The sequence below is a fragment of the Uloborus diversus genome, chromosome 8, assembly GCF_026930045.1.
Source record: "Uloborus diversus isolate 005 chromosome 8, Udiv.v.3.1, whole genome shotgun sequence".
Classification (NCBI taxonomy): domain Eukaryota; kingdom Metazoa; phylum Arthropoda; class Arachnida; order Araneae; family Uloboridae; genus Uloborus; species Uloborus diversus.
In genome coordinates this window covers 148,970,878-148,990,222 of record NC_072738.1, presented here as the reverse complement: position 1 = coordinate 148,990,222, position 19,345 = coordinate 148,970,878, and the positions used below count along the sequence as shown (strand labels likewise).

At 30.9% G+C, this 19,345-nt stretch overlaps 1 protein-coding gene across 1 annotated transcript; it reads left to right on the top strand.

The window, feature by feature from the left end:
- Positions 1-129: 129 nt before the first annotated feature.
- On the top strand, positions 130-19,074 carry LOC129227724 (low density lipoprotein receptor adapter protein 1-A-like). Its single transcript, XM_054862327.1, has 7 exons — positions 130-297; positions 4,886-5,031; positions 8,408-8,520; positions 11,752-11,959; positions 12,800-12,937; positions 18,024-18,064; positions 18,733-19,074. The coding sequence occupies exons 1-7, from the start codon at positions 231-233 to the stop codon at positions 18,881-18,883; spliced, it is 864 nt and encodes a 287-aa protein (XP_054718302.1). The 5' UTR covers positions 130-230; the 3' UTR covers positions 18,884-19,074.
- The last annotated feature ends 271 nt before the right edge of the window (positions 19,075-19,345 follow it).

The window sequence follows — 19,345 nt, the reverse complement described above, 5'->3', positions numbered from 1 at the left end:
TGCTGCTTGAAATCGAAAAAAAATTTCAAAAAGGTATTTAAAAAAAAAGAAGTTATACAGTTTTGAAACCGAAACAATCTATGCAAATTATTTCATTGCGAAAACTCCAGAGGGCGCTGCAACAAAAATCTTGTTTCCTTATCAGAGAACGTAGCGCAATCCTTTTAATAAATTTAATTTCGGCGTTATAAGATATTTGATTAATTTCACTATCTTGCAGCGATATATCCATGGCTTCAATTCTAAAAGCAGTTCGTGTGGGATCTTCGGGGTTATTTGGTCGATTGAAACACAAGAGTAAGTTTATTCAATAATAAAAATAAACAGAAATATGTTAAGAATTTTATTTGAAGTTTATTCATTCTTTTCCATTGGTCATAAATGGTTACTTTGTCTCTCTCTCCTTCTCTTTGCATAAAATGATGCTATGTGTTTTACTCATAATTCCTTATGAAATATTATTTCTGCGAAAATAACTTTCCATTTTATACTTTTATAAAATAGCAATAACATGCACACAGTAGTCACTCATGGATGCGTGAAAGAAATTCCACTTACCAGGAGCGGATACATAAAAATCTTTTGGAGGGGGCACGGGAAATTGAAGCCCCCCCCCCCCCCCCCCCGCCTTTGATGTTTCATAACAAAGTTTTGACGACTTTATTTTTAAATGTGCGTGTTTTTTTATTTATTTATTTATTATTATTTTTTTTTTTTTAGGATTCCTTAAGGTCAATGAATCTACTTCTAAGTACATGAATTGCACTAATATACTTTGAATGTGGACGGAATACATCTTTAACGTTTCAAGCCATTTAAATACTAAACTCAATATAATGTCACCAAGATGCTAGACAATGAGCGGCTTTACTTAGGAACGTTGTCTTAATGATTATAACACGAGGACAAGGTTATTAAATAAACCCATACCTCTCTTGAGTTTTTTAAAATTAATTTAATCATAACTTCATAACATATATAAGTTTCACTGAAGAATTCAGAAACTATTTCTGTGTGAATTTCAAAACAATTAGTCATGATACAGTTGAGATAACATATTGATACTACATGCCGTTTCTATTAAAAATCATGGTTTTTCTAAGAAACTACCACATGATTTCTTTCATTTTGCATCTTTTATTAGCTGGAAAAGAAATCTGTTATTTCGCAAATACGTTCCTAGATCAAAATGACTCTTTTAGGTGCGCCTACACATTAAAAAAAATGTTAATTATTGATTCAATCAAAGAAGAAATAGTGGACGAATCGCGATAATGCGGTCTCTTGAATTTGAAGCCAATGAGTTAAATGTATTCTGCAACTCTGGGCCTCGGACTCCACTAATACTTCTTTAGCAAACAAAAATGCTTTTATTCAAAATATGCTGTGTGTGTGTGTAATTTTGTTCTTTTTTAATTAGCTACGTAAAAAAAGTGCAAAGGAAAGGTAGTTAAAAAGTAATAAATAAAATAGTGAAATTAATTAATCCTTTTGGGGGGGGGCACGTTCCCCTTGTGCCCCCCCTAAAATCCGCTACTGCCACTTACCAGGTGAAAAAATGTAATTAGTATTTTGTCTAACAAATAATTTGATTTGGAAGATCCTTTTCTCCATTAGAGTTTTATGTCGCAAACAGACAACTTTTTCAAATCTTTTATGTGCGAGAAACAATTTATAATTTGTCATTGGCGATTTGTAGTAAACTTATGACTGGTAGTTAAGTAAGAGATTTTTTTGTTTTTGTAATCCATAGATCAGAACTTTCAGCACTTAATGCGTGAAACCAAAAATAAAGGTCTTGTAGTGACCTTTAAATTTTTAGCTCCCCTAAATATCGGTAACAGGTAAATAGAAACACGTTTCTTGCTGACCCTGTGGCAGAGTTTTATTTTACTTTCTGCGACAAATTTTCTGGGCCTAATTTTTTTCTGCACGAATGCTCCATGAAGTGAAAAATGAACTAATGGACAAACTTAAGGCAATTCGTTTCAAAAGTGAAAAATTTATTTATTTATTAACAAATTTCGCACAACTTCTAGTTTAAGTAAATTCATTTATACTAAAACAAAAAGCATTAAAGCTCAGTATCGGAGCTTCCAACAGATTTTCAGTTTTTGCTAGAGAAAAAAAGGGACCTTGAGCTAAATCTATATGGTTAAAAATATTAACACCATAGTAACAGCAATTGGTAAGTGGAGAGAAAAAAATCAAATTGAACCAAAAGCAATGTGAATTATTATGCTAATTTATGCAATGCTAATGTAAATTATGTTATAGCAGGGGGTCATTTCTATGCCTGTCTCATATTTATGTTTTCAGTCTTAATCCTTTAGCACTTATCTGTAGTTCTTAATGCCAGAAAAATACAGATGCAACACCTATTTGATATTCAAAAACATAAGATCCGAAGAAAAAATAATTTTTAATTAAAATATGCATTACAGTTTGGGAGAAAAAAAAACCCCTTCCCCAAAGAAAAAAAAAAAAAAACAAACTAAAACATGCATGTGATTTGAAAAAATAAAGATCACCTCTCCTCCTCCCATAAAAAAAAAATAAATAAACTATGAATTATGCAATTATAATGAAGTATCCTCCTCCCACCAAAAGAAAAAAGGGGTTTATTTTTTTCAAACTGTAATGCATGTTTTAAGTTAAAAAAAATTAAAACATGCTTGTGATTTGGGGGGGGGGGGATGTGAATAAATAAAGATCACTCTCCCATAAAGAAAAAATAATATATGCAATACGCAATATTATAAACAAAGTATCCCCCCACCCCAAAGGAAAATAAATTTAATTAAAAACACATTTTAGTCGGAAAAAATCGAAAATTCAACCACCTCCCAGAAGAAAATAGGATTTTTGTTAAAATACTAAAGCAAAATTTAAAAAGAAAAAAAAATTAATTAGAATATGCATTTAGAAAAAAGTCTATAACTCCACCAAACAGAAAAGTTTTTCATATAAGCATCCCCTATCTGAATAACGATTAGTCAATCTAAAATACCACACAATTTATCAAGTATTCAATCTGTTCTCTGTTGCTGCAACCTACGACACCGCAAATAAGCCACTTTTTAATTTGCTTAAATTAGTTTTTCAACAGAGGTGAAAAAAAAGCTTGAAAATAAGTCGGCACAAGTGTTTTACACAAACATGTGCATTGCGAAGCCACTGCAAAACTTCTCTTCTTTGATCAACACAAGGTTGCTTTAAAATCACTCCATGTGGGGAGAAGTTCTGGTTAGAACCGGTTTTTATCCATGCCATATCAAACTACCACAGTTATCAATGATTGCTCGATTTGGTGCTCGCCAAAGTTTTTTTTTTTTCTAATATGTCGCAATTATTTTATTTTTTGCAGAAAATCAGGCCTTTTTCTTAATTTGTAGTCGAGTTACCTTTTCTTACCATGAAAAAGCTATCCTTTAGTATTGTTCTGCAGAATGGTTTCATTGTGACTTTTTTTTTTCCCTTTCCATCCCCCCCCCCCCCCACCCCAGTGCAAAATCTTTCTGCACAAACTCTCTCTCATTCTGCAACAATGTCGTCTTGCCGGCAGCTTTCTGCCACGAGGCTTGCTGGATAAGAGTATAACTGTTTATAGTATTGCATATTATATGTTTTAGAATGAAAGGCTTAAAATTTTCGACTTACTTTGCTAGTTTCATTGCTGCATGATTTGAGTTCGGTTAAGCGTAATTATATTTTGACAAATAATTTGCATGACATTTTGTGGATCATATTTTTTCCAATTAGGAATTACTATATTACCTCTTTATTTTTTCTTCAGAAGGTCCATTCAAGTCCTTTATTTAATTTTGAAAAAAAGGTGGTGCCGATAGAGAGTTGAAAAATATTTATAAATGCTTTTTATTGTTCTGCCGATTTGTCTCATCATTTTAAATTTTTCCAGGGCAAAAGGAGCATACTCAATGTAAATTTTGCCATAAAAAAAGCAAAAACTACTCCCACTTACTAGTAAATACAGCCCTCCGCTTTACATGATGAAACGGGCCTGCTCCCAGTGTCTTTTAATAGTTCTTTGTACCTACCTATTTTTTTGCTTGTAGTTATTCTCTTTTATTTTTATGGAAAGAATTGGGGGGAGGGGCAAAACCCCATTCTTAACTGTTAAACTTTTACTTTCTGAAAAAAATTAAAAAGCCTTTGAGAGAGAAGCGACTAAATTGAAAATAAACCTTTTTTAAAAGAGGGAAAGTGAAATGTAATGAACATGCCTACAATTAAAAACGCATGATTTGTATTCTTTTGCGCAAAAAAGATTTCAATTCTGCAATAGAGATTATTGTAAAGTGTTAGTTTTTGCTATTATAATTTTTGTTAATTTTTACGTTTATTTTAAATTTATACCTATAAAATTTTGCATTTGTTTCCATATTGCATTCATTTCCATGCGAATTACTGTTGGGAAAAATCTCGATTCCTGAATTTCCCGCTTTTTGAGTGTCTTTCACTGTATTTATTTATTCTTCATTTCACTAACAGACCATCTAAAGTTGTATCAGAATGTGTTTGTTTCTTTAGCATTTGTTTAAAAGTATTGAACTAAAATTGGAAAATGCACATGTTATTAAGGGAGTTTTCCCAAGAATTTGGGGAAATGTTTCTGAAAATCAAACCAATTATAAGTTGACACCCCAATTTTTAACCTTATGTTTCGTACTAAATTGTTCCACCTTAGATGCAAGTATATATTGTAGGTATTATGTGTCAAATCTTGCAAAAGCTGACTGGCTTCTCCTCGCTGCAGTATTTTCTAAACCTGCCAAAATGAAATTTTATGTAATATATGTTTACGACTTATGAAAAATAGTTCATGAACTTATTTTATTTACTTAATTTTTGAAATTCTTTGTAGAACTTCCTGAAGAATGGGATGATAGCATCAAAGAACCTGTGTTAGATGGCATAACATTTTATGTTAAATATTTAGGCAGTACTCTTGTAGATGAGCCAAATGATCAACAGGCTACTGCTGATGCCATTAAAGCTATTATAATGATGGTAAGATTTATTTATGAAAAATGTGCATTGATTAAAATTTAATTATTACATAGATTATGTAAAGATCTTTTTTAGAATCTTAATAGCATAGAACTATACTTTTAAAAATGCAAGTTGTTACAGCCATTTCAAATTTTCTGTCTCATCTTCACTATCTCAGGGCATAAAACTGGTCAGTATAAGTCAGTATTCTTCATTTTGGTCAGTATTTATCAGTTTTTTCAAAATTTAGTCGGTAAAGTCGGATTTTTTTTTTTTTTTTGCTAATTTGCCGAGAAATTCATTTTTAGATAAATATCGGCATTATTGTGTTTCATTTTTTTCTTACTAACTTCATAAAATTTCGAAAAAGGGAGACATTGCCAATACTGCAACCTGATTTTACCAACCTGGCAAAGTTTGCCTTATTTGATAAGAATAATTTGCTGTTAGCTTCTTTTTAGTTTACTTTCCCAAATATATTTTCAAGATTGAACAAAATATGTCTGTAGTAGTCTTCTTAGTCTGTTGTAAAAAATTCTTAAAAAGAAATCATTGTCAAATAAATAACTTAGGTAATGGATACTACAAAATAAAAATTTTGTAAGTAAGGTATAGAGATGTGTGTCTATTGGTCTATCTGATCGCCCCCCCTCCCCCTCCCATCCCACAGTTGAAAAAAAACAAAATATTTTTTGTTCAAAAAATGTTGGAGAGGGTGTATCATTCCCTTTCTTTCCCAATGGTTCATAAATAACAACATAAGAACACGTGAAAATTTGAAAGAAAGATATAAATCTCAAACTATAAGAAAGATTTGTTTTGAACAAATTTATTTAAAGGCAGCTTGACGTACGAATGGCTATTTTAAAGGTATTTTTGAGAAATTTAAAATGTTTTAACATTAATACCCCAATTTAAGTCTAAGAAATTAAAAATGCTAAAAATAAACTTTTGTTGCAAATATTTACAACGAGTAGGCGCATGTTTAAAGGTTGTTTTTTTTAAAAATTTTATTGATTATAATTATTGTTATTATTTTTAAGTTTTAAGAAATAAACAAAAAGCTTCATATTCTTTAACTGAAATGGTTTCTTGTAGATTTTATGGCATTGACAAAAGTAGGTGATTGGTTGATTGAATAAAAAGGAAGAGAATTCAAAGCGTGGGAATGCTGTAAATGATTTTTTTACAAACAAATGATTGATATTTATTTCCACAATAAATGTTTAATATTTATACACTATATATATATATATGTACACTATATTTATACACCATATAATAAATTTTATATAACACTATGAAATTTATTTTTGTTTTGGCAATAATTAAAAAGGATAATTAGAATATTTGTAGGAAAAAATTTTAATAATTTTTCAGGAAAAAAAGGAATTTTATTTTAAATTTATCTGGTTTAAATTGCTTTTAATACCTACAAAATAAAACATAAATATCTTTGTAATATTTTTTGTTTTCTGTTAATTTTAAGAAACCTCCCATTATACTGTAAAGTTCATAGTAGAATAAGTTGCACATCATGTAATACTTGCCTCTATTTATATAATCAATTATTACTGCAAAAGATCATAGTGTGCATATGTTATTTTTAAATATGTACAAATCCGTTAATCATGCAGATGGTAAATAAGATGTAATTTCTCCAAAAATTGGTTCGTCATTTTTTTTTTTTTTTTTTTTTTTTTTTTTTTTTTTTTTTTTTTTTGTTGTTGTTGTCCCAAATGTAACAAAGAAAGAAGTGGTAACATCAAAGGAAGATATACATGACAGCATTTTTTGTGAACTATTCTCAATGCTTTTTAATTTTGTTATCTGTTTATCCGGAGTTTGCTTTAAAGTTGTATCTTAAGCTGAGAGCAAATTCTTCAGTTTTTGTAGGAACACATGTTTTACTGAAGGGGATGTTGTTGGCCTGCTCTTGGTTAAACAACTTCAAGACACACTCGTCTACATCAGGATTAGAGTTATTTAGCTCAATATCAATTAGATTTCAAAGTTTTTTTTTTTTTAAATAGGACAAAAGAGTGTTAGGTGCTATTCCATACTCTTCTACAATGGTGTATTTCTTCTTTATACCTTTTCTACCTCTCAAATCACAGCAATTTTTTCACCAATCGAGAATGTTAGGTATAGCACACAGGGCGTACTATACGACATACTTTCACTGAACTCTCACCACGAAAACTAAAAGCACAATGAAAAAAAATCTAATGATATTGACTGCAGTCTTGGCTTCAAAAGAACTGCAGCATATGTTATCCATAATTCATGGCGTTTGCACAATATGTTACTTACAAAAATGGGAGCGAAGACCAGCAATGTCCGAGGACAGGTGCTCTAAGTCCCTCTCCCCTTTTATTCCTGCTGTGTTTCTTTAAAAACAGATAAAATTTTCCCACCATCTTCTCTTCCCTACAGAATTTTTCACAATAGCTTAAAATACTCCAATCCCTGCATTGAAACTAGATTTAGGTAATTTTGAAAGGGTAACGAACAACTTAGAATTAAAGAAGTTAGGCTTCAAATAACCAAGATTTTGCAACATTAGCTGAATCCAAGTTTCAAGGGATCCACGAAAAACTTAGAATCAACCTTCGAGTTTGAATCAAAGACTTTCAAATTATCCAAGTTGACTGTACTACAAAGCTATATTCAATTCAACTTTTAAAATAATCTGTAAGTTATCTCGATATTTTATGTTTAAGATAAACGAGCATAATTTTATATTTTTTCAGTTTCTATGCTGCTGATTAACATTTAATTCTAAAATTGCATTGTAAACAATGAACATTTTTTGTCATTTGAATTTTCATGTATAATATTTTAGGATTGGATTCCAGTAATTTAAATTGTCAGATCTGGTTGACTTTACTTAGCTTTGCTATTAATAATTATGAGATTAAACATGTTTGAGGTGAAGAGATGTTTACATAATTTATTTTAATTATCTTCTTGTTTCCCATTTAAAGTTTAAAATATTTTTCTAGCACGATACAAATATTATTTTTTTCTTATCCAACTTAAATGTTAAATTTCCATAACTTTGAATGGGTTGATATTGGTTTGACTGTTAATGTTTTTGATCAAAGTTGATGCTAAATCTTGATTTTCGAATTCTCTGTATATTGTTGAAATGTTGATGATATTTAAAAAATACATTTTATATCATTACCCATTGTGTAAATAGAAGAAAATATTTTTCACACAATTTACATTATTATTTGTATCTTTTCATGTTGCCAAAATTATTTTAAGCCTTAATTGTCCTTGAGGTTTGTTTTTTTGACTTGTGAATTTTATTTTGTGCATGTTGTTCAGTTTTATATTTTATCAATTGCTTTTAATATTAAGGATTAAGTAAAATATGATATTTTAGGCAAAATCAAGTGCAAAAAAGCTCAAAAGGGTTGCTCTGACTGTTAATCCTAAAGGAATTCTTACAAGGGATTTAAATACTGGGGAAAAATATTTAGATTTTTCTATCTATAGGTAAGTAAAATAAAATTTTATAGACTTAAACTGCAAGCAATATTTTTACAAGGCACAATTTTTAATAATTCATCCAACATGTTCAGCTGCTAGTATTTCTTGATTATCGCTTTAAGTGAGTTTGTTTGATTACTACAAAACTCCATACAGCCAAATTAATTGTACCTTAAATGTTGTTGGAACACAAGTAGGGGTCTTAGTTTGGTAAATCCAGTGAGGACCCAATCATAGTTTTAATAAGCTTTTATTAAGTACTGCACAAGAACACGAGGACATTAAACACACGAGATGGATGACTAAAGTGAAAGTGGAAGTACATTCTTCCCGTGCGCTAATAGCACCACCTATTTCATAATGGGGGAGATGAAACAAATGTGTTGTTTTTGGATAACTGAATAAAATATATTACAATTTGAAATTTTTGTGCCTTTCCAAAAAGGCCATATTTAATAAAGGAGTCAAAGGCATCCAGGCCCTCTCAAAATTTTTAAATTACTTATTTTTGAATAAGGATATTAATATTCTTAAACTTAAGTATGAAAAGTTCTTATACAGTTGGCTCTCTGTTTAGCAACGCTCTATTTAACGACTCTCTCTATTTAACGATGGCTTTTCATGGTCCCAGTTGGCCGAATGTCGTGTTAAAGCATTCTATTTTAGGACGATTTTTTGTGGTCCCTTGAAAGTCATTAAACAGAGAGCCAACAGTATTTGGTTTGACGTCTCTTAAAGTAAATTCCTATAATGCACTTTAACTCTTCAAAATAATCCAAAAAAATATCTCACTTATAATGTTCCAAATATAACTACCTTTTAAATCTAATTTTCTCTCACTGTTTCCAATTAAATTCTATTAAAAGTACCATGAATTTATATACAGTCGAACCTCGTTCTCCCGACACTCGGAATGTTAGTCACCTTTTCCAAAGCCCCGAACATATAGCATATAATTTGCATGTTAAGTGGCTCCAGATTTCACAACAGTGTTTATTTTGAAACTCTGGTCACCCCAACACTTTGTGCAGTTTAGATATGATGGAATTTTTCTTACAGCTGAAATATTTTCAGTTAAGTAATGAACTATCTGAAAAAGATTATTTGTTGTAATTTCTTGTAATCTAGAGTCTTGTATCACTATAGCCCATGCAGGCCGCTTTAAGAATGACAAGGTGTGTAGTGCATGTAAATTCTAAAAATAACATTTAGACATGAGGGACAATAGAAAAGGGACTTGAGAATAGATCTACTGAAGAAGCAACAATGGAAAGACCATAGCTACCCTCAGCTGTAGTTGGTCTTTTCCACCTTCTTCCATGCGAGAAAGAGATAACATTAAGCACCTTGGATTGACAAGGAACATACAACCTAAAAGTATAGAAAGCATGTTCCAAAAAAGAGGATTAACTGTCCAAATTTTATCAGGTTGTGATCAAAAGTGATTGTTCTTTAGCTGATTTAAAAAGTAACTTCCTAGAAATTACCATTGTATAAATTGTTATCAAAAACATGAGCCTACCTATATTGGAAAATTTAAGACCGACCCCAAAAAAAAAAAGAGAAGTTTTTCCCCTTATGATTTTAGTCTTGTCAACCAGTAATTCAAAACTACGTTGGTTGAATGTAATTAAGAACATCAATTAATGTATTGAGTGGGCATTCTACTCTATATTAGAAAAATAACAAAGAAATTGTGAAATGAGATCTATGGCGGGTCTGCATCCAAGAGACCCTATAGCCTCCTACAGCCTTGAAATTTGGTTCAAAATAACTTCCAGCTGCATAGGGCTTGCACCTGGAGTTTTATTTTTTGAGTTTAGAATGTTTTTGCAATTACTGTCGCATCCTGATATAACAAACCTCTATTTAAAGAATTTCTTTTTTCCCGATTAAAATAAAGGCAAAAACCCCTATTTACTGAATAATAACCCCGAATTAACAAATTATTTTAGCAACCAAAAACTTTTTTTTAGTTGATTTGAGTTGGGAAATATTGGATTGTTTTCCTTATGTTTCTCTCATATTGTCCAAAATAGAAAGACTTCTCTTTGTATCAACAATTTTTGTCGGGCGAGGGGGCTACTGATGAATATTGATTTTGATGCAGAAAGCAATGATGAAACTCCTGTTAAAACTTACTTTTTCAAATGCTTTATGTGACCCGGGAACTGTAAAAACGTATCTCATGCAGCAGGCTGCAAATGACATAGTATTTTCTTCTCTCCATAAAGTTGAAAGTGAACTATTTCGAGTCGAGTATCAAGCAAATTGTCTAACATCTATTACTGAGTAGGCTAAAATTTCAAATTAACTAGTGTGTAATAAGTTGTGAAATACTGATTAAAAAGTGTACACATTAAAATTATGGATATTTTTGCATAGTTGCTTATTAGGGATTTTAAAAAAGGCAAGTGCAGTTTTTTAAATTCTTTTTCACACCCCAATATTAGGAGTAACCCCAACTCAACATATAAAAGTTTCAGTCCCAATGAATTCATTAAATCGGTGTCTGACTGTATTTTTTAAGATGAAATTTCCGATTGAAGGGATAAAAAAAAATTCCCGCAACCCTTAACACTCTGTCATTTAAAAGAGCTTCTTTTTTCTGCATCAGATTGAGCCTGTTCCAATTTTCTCAATTAATTAGAACAGCAGGTATAAGAGTTTCTAATTTGGAAGAGACTTTTCAAACGTACAATACCGCCATTTTGCTATTTACAGGAGGCCCTTAAGCAGTGAAGTTTGGTACCAGTTAGTTTGAACTTTGGGGAATAAGTGCTCTTTGAAATGTTTCATTAAAAATCATTTTGTTGTACAAATTTTTATCAAGCTCTTTTTGTCTTCGGTTTGGAGTGGGATTTTAATATTTTTCTAAATTTAATGAACTCTTTACTATATTCTTTTCTACGAGAAAGTGGGCGCAATTTTAATTTTGTTCAAATTGTAACATGCATTTTAATCATTCTCAAGGGGCGCTTTAAATCTTTGAACCAAATAAAGATGCGAAGCAATCTTCTGGGTTTGATGAGTGGCAGGGGGCAGGGCCCCCTAGTATTATTGAATAAAACTTAATTATGTATTTCTAAAATAGTTCCTCTAAAATGTCGTTCCAGTAATGGTAACTCTGTAGATAGTTCCAAGGATGACAATACAATGAGGTTTAACTGTATATATTTAGTACTGCTCATCACCTATGAACATTGCTTATTTAATAACACTTAAGTTTCTTTATAGGATCTCATTTTGTTCAGCTGATGCTAATTATGATCGTGTTGTTGCTTTTATTGGAACAAATAAGAATGAAACTTTAGAGTGCCATGCTTTTCTATGCTCAAAACGAAAAGTAGCGCAGGCTGCTGCTTTAACTATATCACAAGCATTTAACATTGCATTTGAACTGTGGGAAAGAGCTAAAGGAGAGAAATCTAGTCTAAATGGGGAGGTAAGTTGTTAAAATTTAAAGTGTTCAATTTTATATATGTAGAAATAAGTTTAGCTTTTGTTTGAGCCTTGATGGGGGAAAGTCCTTTCAAAGGCTAAGACAACAGAGTTGATTAGCTCGTCACAATGAGGAACGATGAATTCTGACAAGCTTATCGTTTGATCCATTGTCATTTCGACTTGTGTATTACATCTGCAGGTCTTAAATTTCAATAACTGTTTTGAACCTTCCTTAAGAAATTAAATGTAACCTAAAATTATATTTGATGAAATAATTTATCTTTGTATATGGCCTGTGTTTGGCATCCGTCAGTATCTGGTTTTGTGTGTGTACATGTGGTGTGTCAGCATTGCGTTTGTGATCATTATGTCCCTGTATCTTATCTATATCATTCTTGCCTGTTGTCATACCCTCTAACCTCCTTAAAAATTTGACTGTATATTTTCCTACCACCATGCATGCTATTGCTGTAGTTAATTTAGCAGAAATTGAGCGAAAAAATTTAAAAGCCTTATAATTACCGGATCTTTTTTAATGTAAAATGTTGGATAAAGTATACTAACTGTATTGCATGCTATTTTAAACATTTCATCATGTTGCTTGTGCATATTACTTTACACATTTAATTTTTCTCAAATTGATTGTGTAATAAATCAGGTTGAAGATAATTTCACATTATTTACTATGAAAATGTTAGTTGTAAAAAATGTATGCGCATAAGGCTCATTCTGTATAAATTACATATTTAGATTGCAACTATTTGAAAGCCAAAAATTTTATTCTTTATTCTGCAGTTCTATATCTGTTATGAAATAAAACTCTGATCTTTCATTTTTATAGGATCGAATGAATTTAGAGATGGCTCAAAATTCTCCTGTTCCTCTATATAATAATGATATTTCCTGTTCTGAAGAGCAAGGAACTCTCATAGACCTTGGCATAGATAGCCATTCTGCTTCAGAAACAATGAAGAAATTGGTAATGTACTTTACTATAATAGTTATGAGTAAGGATAAATAGTTAAAGATTTACAATGTCCTAATTTCAAAGAGATCCAAAAGTGTTTTAATGAGTCCAGTTCACCTGTAAGCAATAATAGGTAGTACATTGTGTACTAGTTTTCACAGGTTATGTGGACCTTTCATTAAAATTTATTTAGATGCCTTATTGCTGTCAGGTTCTCTTATAAGCTGTACTGCCACTGTCATATAATAAAGTTGTTTTGGGGAAATCTTCCTTTAATACCAGGAACTGGATCCACTTTGGGTTAAAGATCTGGGAAGTTAAACGTAATAGCATAACATGAGAATGAGATAATACTTTGAACTCTTATTTATGAACTAGTGGTACCCCCACGGCTTTGCCCGTAATAGAAAAATTAAAAGGTCTTTTGGTTCGCCTGTATATTTACATATAATGTATGTTGAATCTTCTCGCCAATTGGCTTGTACCCATGTTATGGTTACGCGTTATGATAATTTCGTAATTTACTCGTCCATCTTATGATATTTTTGTTCTTAAAATTGGTATAGAAAAAGAACCACATCGAATTTTCGAAAAATCGCTTCGAGGTGCACACCCCCACGCTACAAACTAACTTTGCCAAATTTCAAGAAAATCGGCTGAACAGTTTGGGCGCTATGCGCGTCACAGAGATCCAAACATCCATACAGAGAGACTTTTAGGTTTGTTATTTAAAAAGAAAAGAAAAGAAGAAAGATAAAGCAGTAAAGAAAAGAAAGATAATTTTCCAAACAAATTCTTTCTCATTTTATTAAATTTCTGTGAAAAATGGGCTTAAAATTGGAATGGAAAAAGAACAAAATCAAATTTTCGAAAAATCGCTTCGAGGTGCTCTCACCCCCATGCTACTAACTAACTCTGTGCCAAATTTCATGAAAATCGGTCGAACCGTCTAGGCGCTATGCGCATCACAGAGATCCAGACATCCTACAGACATACTCCGGACAGAGAGACTTTCAGCTTTATTATTAGTAAAAGATAACAAAATTTAAAAAAAAAAATGCTAAGCACTTTTCATAATGCACTCAAAAGGACAAAATAACTTTTCTGGATCAGAAAGGACAATTTAAGTATTCTTGTAGTTTTCAAATAATACTAGAAAATGACACCACAAAAGAAGAAAAGTGCAGCTCAAGTCATGTAGAGAATTTTCTCATCATTATCTAGCTTGCAATCATAAATTTGAGTGTTGAAACATGCATATTTTTCTGGGAAAGTTTGGTTTGAAATGACTTGAGCCGCACTTTTCTTTGTTTGTGGTGTAATTTTCTTGGAATAATTGAAAACTACAAGAATACTTCAATTATCCTTTCTGATGCAGAAAAGTTATCTTGTTCTTTTGAGTTCATTATGAAAAGTGATTAATATTTTTTTTTAATTGTTGTTTTAAAGTTTTTTGTTTTCAAAAAAAAATTTTTATTTTAGTTCTAAATATGTGTGATTAAAACCCTTAGAATAAGCTTCTAAACAAAATAATTTAGGGCTTAAAAAACATCATTTTGAGCAGAAAAAATTAAAATTTTTAATTTCTTAAGTTTTTAAAATTTGAACTCATAAAAACTTATGATGCATCAATACAATTACTTCTGAATGTATTTTGCACTATAAATATTAAATCTGAGGAATGCAAGTTTAAAATAGCAATTTTAGTTTTGAAAGAGAAAGCAAGGTTGGAATTATTTCTGTTTATCTGAAATTTGCAGAAAAACAGGTCTTTCATCCTAAAGTTTTCCAGGGAGAAAGCAAAAAATTCTTATGCATATTTAAGCAAAAAAAACCCAATAAAACCAATTTATTTCTGAAGCATGCATATTCTAAAAATGAGTGATATTTCTAAAAGCCACAGATGAGAAATTGCCCTCTTATGAAAAAAGCCCAACAACAACTTATAATGTTAAAATAATCTATTAAAAGCTATATACAAAGCGTAAGTTTTCTAGGAATTTCAGCCAGCTAAAAAGTAGGGTGAAGAGAGTGTTAAACAATGGAAGAACTTCATGAATTTCACTTTTGAGTCATTGAGAAAAGTTCTCTGTATTTATGCTGTTTTAATGTTTAAATTGCCTCTATTGAAGATAAAAATAACATATAGTCCTAAAATGAACAAACGACAATCATTAAAAGATAAGTTTCATCCATAATGTTACTTAAATTTAGGGATGCACCGGATAGTGATTTTACCGGATATCCGGTGCCCCCTTACCTGCCGGATTCGGATATCCGACGGATATCCGGCATTTCGATTGCATTACATGTTCGCATATTTTTCTACAACGCAGTTTCAAAATAATAAATCAAACTTGTTCCACATATCATTTCTTTAAAAACATGTTAAGTACATTCAAATGTACTTTTTTAGAGCCTCTATATTTTAATTTAGGAATTGTGCTATATATAAAATGAAACATTTAAATATTGTTTTATTTCGACAGATTTTTTTGAAAGAGACAAACTTTCGGCAAAAATTAATTCTGTATGTAATGTACACATGGTTTAAACTTTTAATTATTCATAATTGAAATCTTAAAAGTCGTATAATGAGTCGTATTTGTTATTAGATTTGCATGACTTGTAGAAATTTTTTTAAACTATGATTTTTTTAATCATAAAGTAATACATTTTCTTGTTTCCAATTTAGAAGTAACAAAAAATAAAACTTAGCTTTGAAATCATTTTTATTACAGATAATACACGTGTTAAATTTTTCTAACATACAAGTTAAAAAAGAAAATATTAAAACAGGGCCAGTTTGACTCAAAAAATAAATAAATAAACTTAAATAATCAACTTAAATTTTACTTTAATTCCAGAAATAAAGGTACATTTTCTCTAAAGATGCAAATTAGCATCTTAAATACAGGGGTGCCCCCCTAAGAGCAAGGGCCCACCCCCTAAAAACCATAAATACCCCCAAATAGAAAGCCCCCCAAAAAAGAGAAAATACCACTAACCCCCCCCCCCTCCCGGTGGGCAACCCAGTTAACAAATTAATAAACTTATGCTAAAATAATCAACTGAAAATTTTATTTTAAATCCAGAAAACAAAGATTCACTCTCTAAAGATGCAAATTAGCATCTTAAATACAGGGGAGCCCCCTAAGAGCAAGGGCCCACTCCCTAAAAACCATAAATATCCCCCAAATAGAAAGCCCCCCAAAAGAGAGAAAAATACCCCTAAAACATCCCCCCCTAGGTGGGCACCCCAGTTAACAAATTAATAAACTTATGCTAAAATAATCAACTGAAAATTTTACTTTAATTCCAGAAAACAAAGATTCACTCTCTTAAAAGATGCAAATTAACATCTTAAATACAGTATTAAGAGTCATTCTCAACACGTTCACTTTTTAAAAACAAATTAATAAACTTACGCTTAAATAATCAACTTAAAATTTCCCTTTAATTCCAGAAAATAACGATTCACATTATTAAAAAATGCAAATTAATATCTTAAATATATTATTAAAAGTCGTTCTCAACATGTTAACAATTTTTTTAATTTAAACATAAATAAAATTATACTTAAATAATCAACTGAAAATTTCACTTTAATTTCAGAAAATAAAGATTCACATTCGTAAATGATGCAAATTAACATTTTAAACAAACTATTAAGAGTCGTGTTAAACACGTTCACGCTTTTAAAAATAAATTAATAAACCAGTGTAATTAATAAACCAGTTAATTAATAAACCAGTAGATTAATAAACTGTGTAGAAATATACAAGCAAATATAATTTCGAAAATAGTTCGTTTGTACAACTGCGCGTGCTGGGTGCAAGCATAGACTACGTCATTGGTCACTACATATTGGTTTCTTGATGGGTCTTCATCCTTTTAGTATCACTGAAAACGGAAGTTTCCACACCGTACTACTCTAAACATTGCATTGTTTCAGTGCAACTATTCCGCATTTTTCATTAGTTTCTTTCATTCTTCGTTTTAATGTTCATGAGATATAATGGCATCAAAGCGTGCATTATTAAATTATTAATACACTATAACTATATTATTGTTTTATTTACATGTCTCTCTCCCATGGACCATTAATTTTGTACATCGTAACAGAGTTTTATGTTGAATAATGCAGCTTTTTTATGCAAGAAATGGTAATATATAGTTAAGAAATGGTTCAAAATAGTGTGAGAGGTGTTTACAAATGCCTAAAATTTTTTAGTGTGTTTCTAAAAATCTGAATTCATACATTTTTCTACTACGCTAAATTTCAACTTACGCGAGAGGAGTAGTGGAATGCATTCCTCCCGCAAGTCGTAACTTGACTGTACATATTTTAATCTTCAACACGGCCGCTCCTCCAACTTCAAGTGCTTTGATATGAACCATTTCAAGGTCGACAGCATGTTAAAGCAGAGAGAGGGAGGGAGAAATTATTGGCAACATATCGTTAGCAGATTCGGGAAGGAGAGGGGGGGGCGCAGGAGAATGCCAGAAGCTACGTTTGAAGAGGAATGGTCGGTTTTGAAGCAGCAATTAAAAGAGAAAGCATCATCGAAAAGTTTATGAAACAGTAGAAGCTTTAACTGGAATTTTTGCAAAAGTAAATTCAAAATTAAACCCTCATTTCGTACCGAATAACCCCACATCAACCCCGGACATCTCTCAAATTTTTACCGGATAACTGCCCGGATATCCTGCAAAAAACTGTCGGATATCCGGATTCGGAGTGGCTTGCCGGATCGGATACCTCATAGTTCGGATAGTTAAAAAATCAGCCGGATAGGCCAGATACCGGATATTTACCGGATATCCGGTGCATCCGTACTTAAATTATCAATATAATCACTAAAAGTAGTAAAATGTGTTATCGCAATTAGTTATACAGTAAGATGTCTAAGAATATTTTGAAAGTCTGTTAAATCTTTGATTTTTTCCTTGCTGCTTATTTTTGTAACTATTTTAACATCTTCACCCCAAATTTTTTTTCTGTCCAGTGAAGTTCGAAATAGACAGGTTCGACTGTAGTTTTTTACTTAGTAAAAGCTCAAATAAAAAATTTGAAGTTTTTATTTTCTCGTTTTAGGGTTTTGAAAATGATCAAAGTCTTGATGACAGCTTTTCAAGGTATGTATGTCATAGAGAATCTGCTATTTACTTTCTTGAGATGTATTTTTTACTAGTACTAATATTCTCATTCACTAAAGCTTTTATTCAGACTTTTAACTTTGTTTTTACTGTTTTTTGGTTCCCAGATTTGTTAATTCTTCCTTTATGAGAATTTTATTAACTACTATTATTTCAGTTATTGTAAAAATTATGGTTTCACACAGTGCTGCAGTGGGGGAGGGGGATGCCATTCCCCAAAAATTTGTTTCGCTAGTGTAAAAATAACTGAAATTTACTCTAAATTGGTGTCAAACCACCTTTAAAAAATTAAATGTCTGCTTTTTAAATTGAAGCTGGTAAAGTAACCTTTTTTGGCCTAACAAAAATTTGTCTGCTATAGCAATATTAGAGACCTATAATAGTTATAAAAATGCTGCTACACAAACCTGTCATTTAGGGAATCTGTAGTGGGTAATTGTTTCTTCATCGTTTCAGAAGAATATTTACTAATGAGTTGGTATTTTACCTTCAATATATGTATTGAGTACGCAAACTTGATCCCCATGAAAACTTTGAAATAACAGACCTGCCATTTGACATTCTGCACTACTTATGAAATATCTATTCTTGAATTATGTCTTGATTTTCAGACTTTTGATGATTTTTTTTCTTTTTTTTTTTCTCAGATTAGCACATTCTAGAACACATCCTATGTTTGGCATTGGTTTTAAAGCTCAAGATATAGAGAATCTGCAGCAGTTTATGCATAGTCAACGGAAAGTTGGCGAAAAAGATTTCTTTTTAGAAGAACAAATGGATGAACTCCTGTCTTTATAAAGAAATCCATTTTTTTTATGGTGATTTTGCTAAGCTTGATGGGATAAAAAGTAAGCTTAAACAATAGATTTTTTTTTTAGTCACGATGAAATTTTAAGATCTGAATCGTCTCTTAATGATGAACTATGCTGTGATTTCATTTTATTTTTAAGTTTTAAATTTAAAGCTGCTCAATTTTTGTTGTGATTCTTCTATTTAAAATGAAATATATCTTTCTCAAATTTTTGTTTGGTAGTATATTGCTATTTATTTTTAAATTTGATTTTGTACATTAAAAAATAATTCATGTTGTAACATTAGCAAACTATGATTTTACTTTTTATTTAATAGTTGCATTTATATATTGTTGGCTTTTGCTGTTATTTTTAAAGTGACCGGTGCTGTTTACACACTTATCAGTCTGGAAATCAACTCGTTATCTTGTGAGAGATCTTGTAAAGTATATTTTCTGTGATTGTAGCC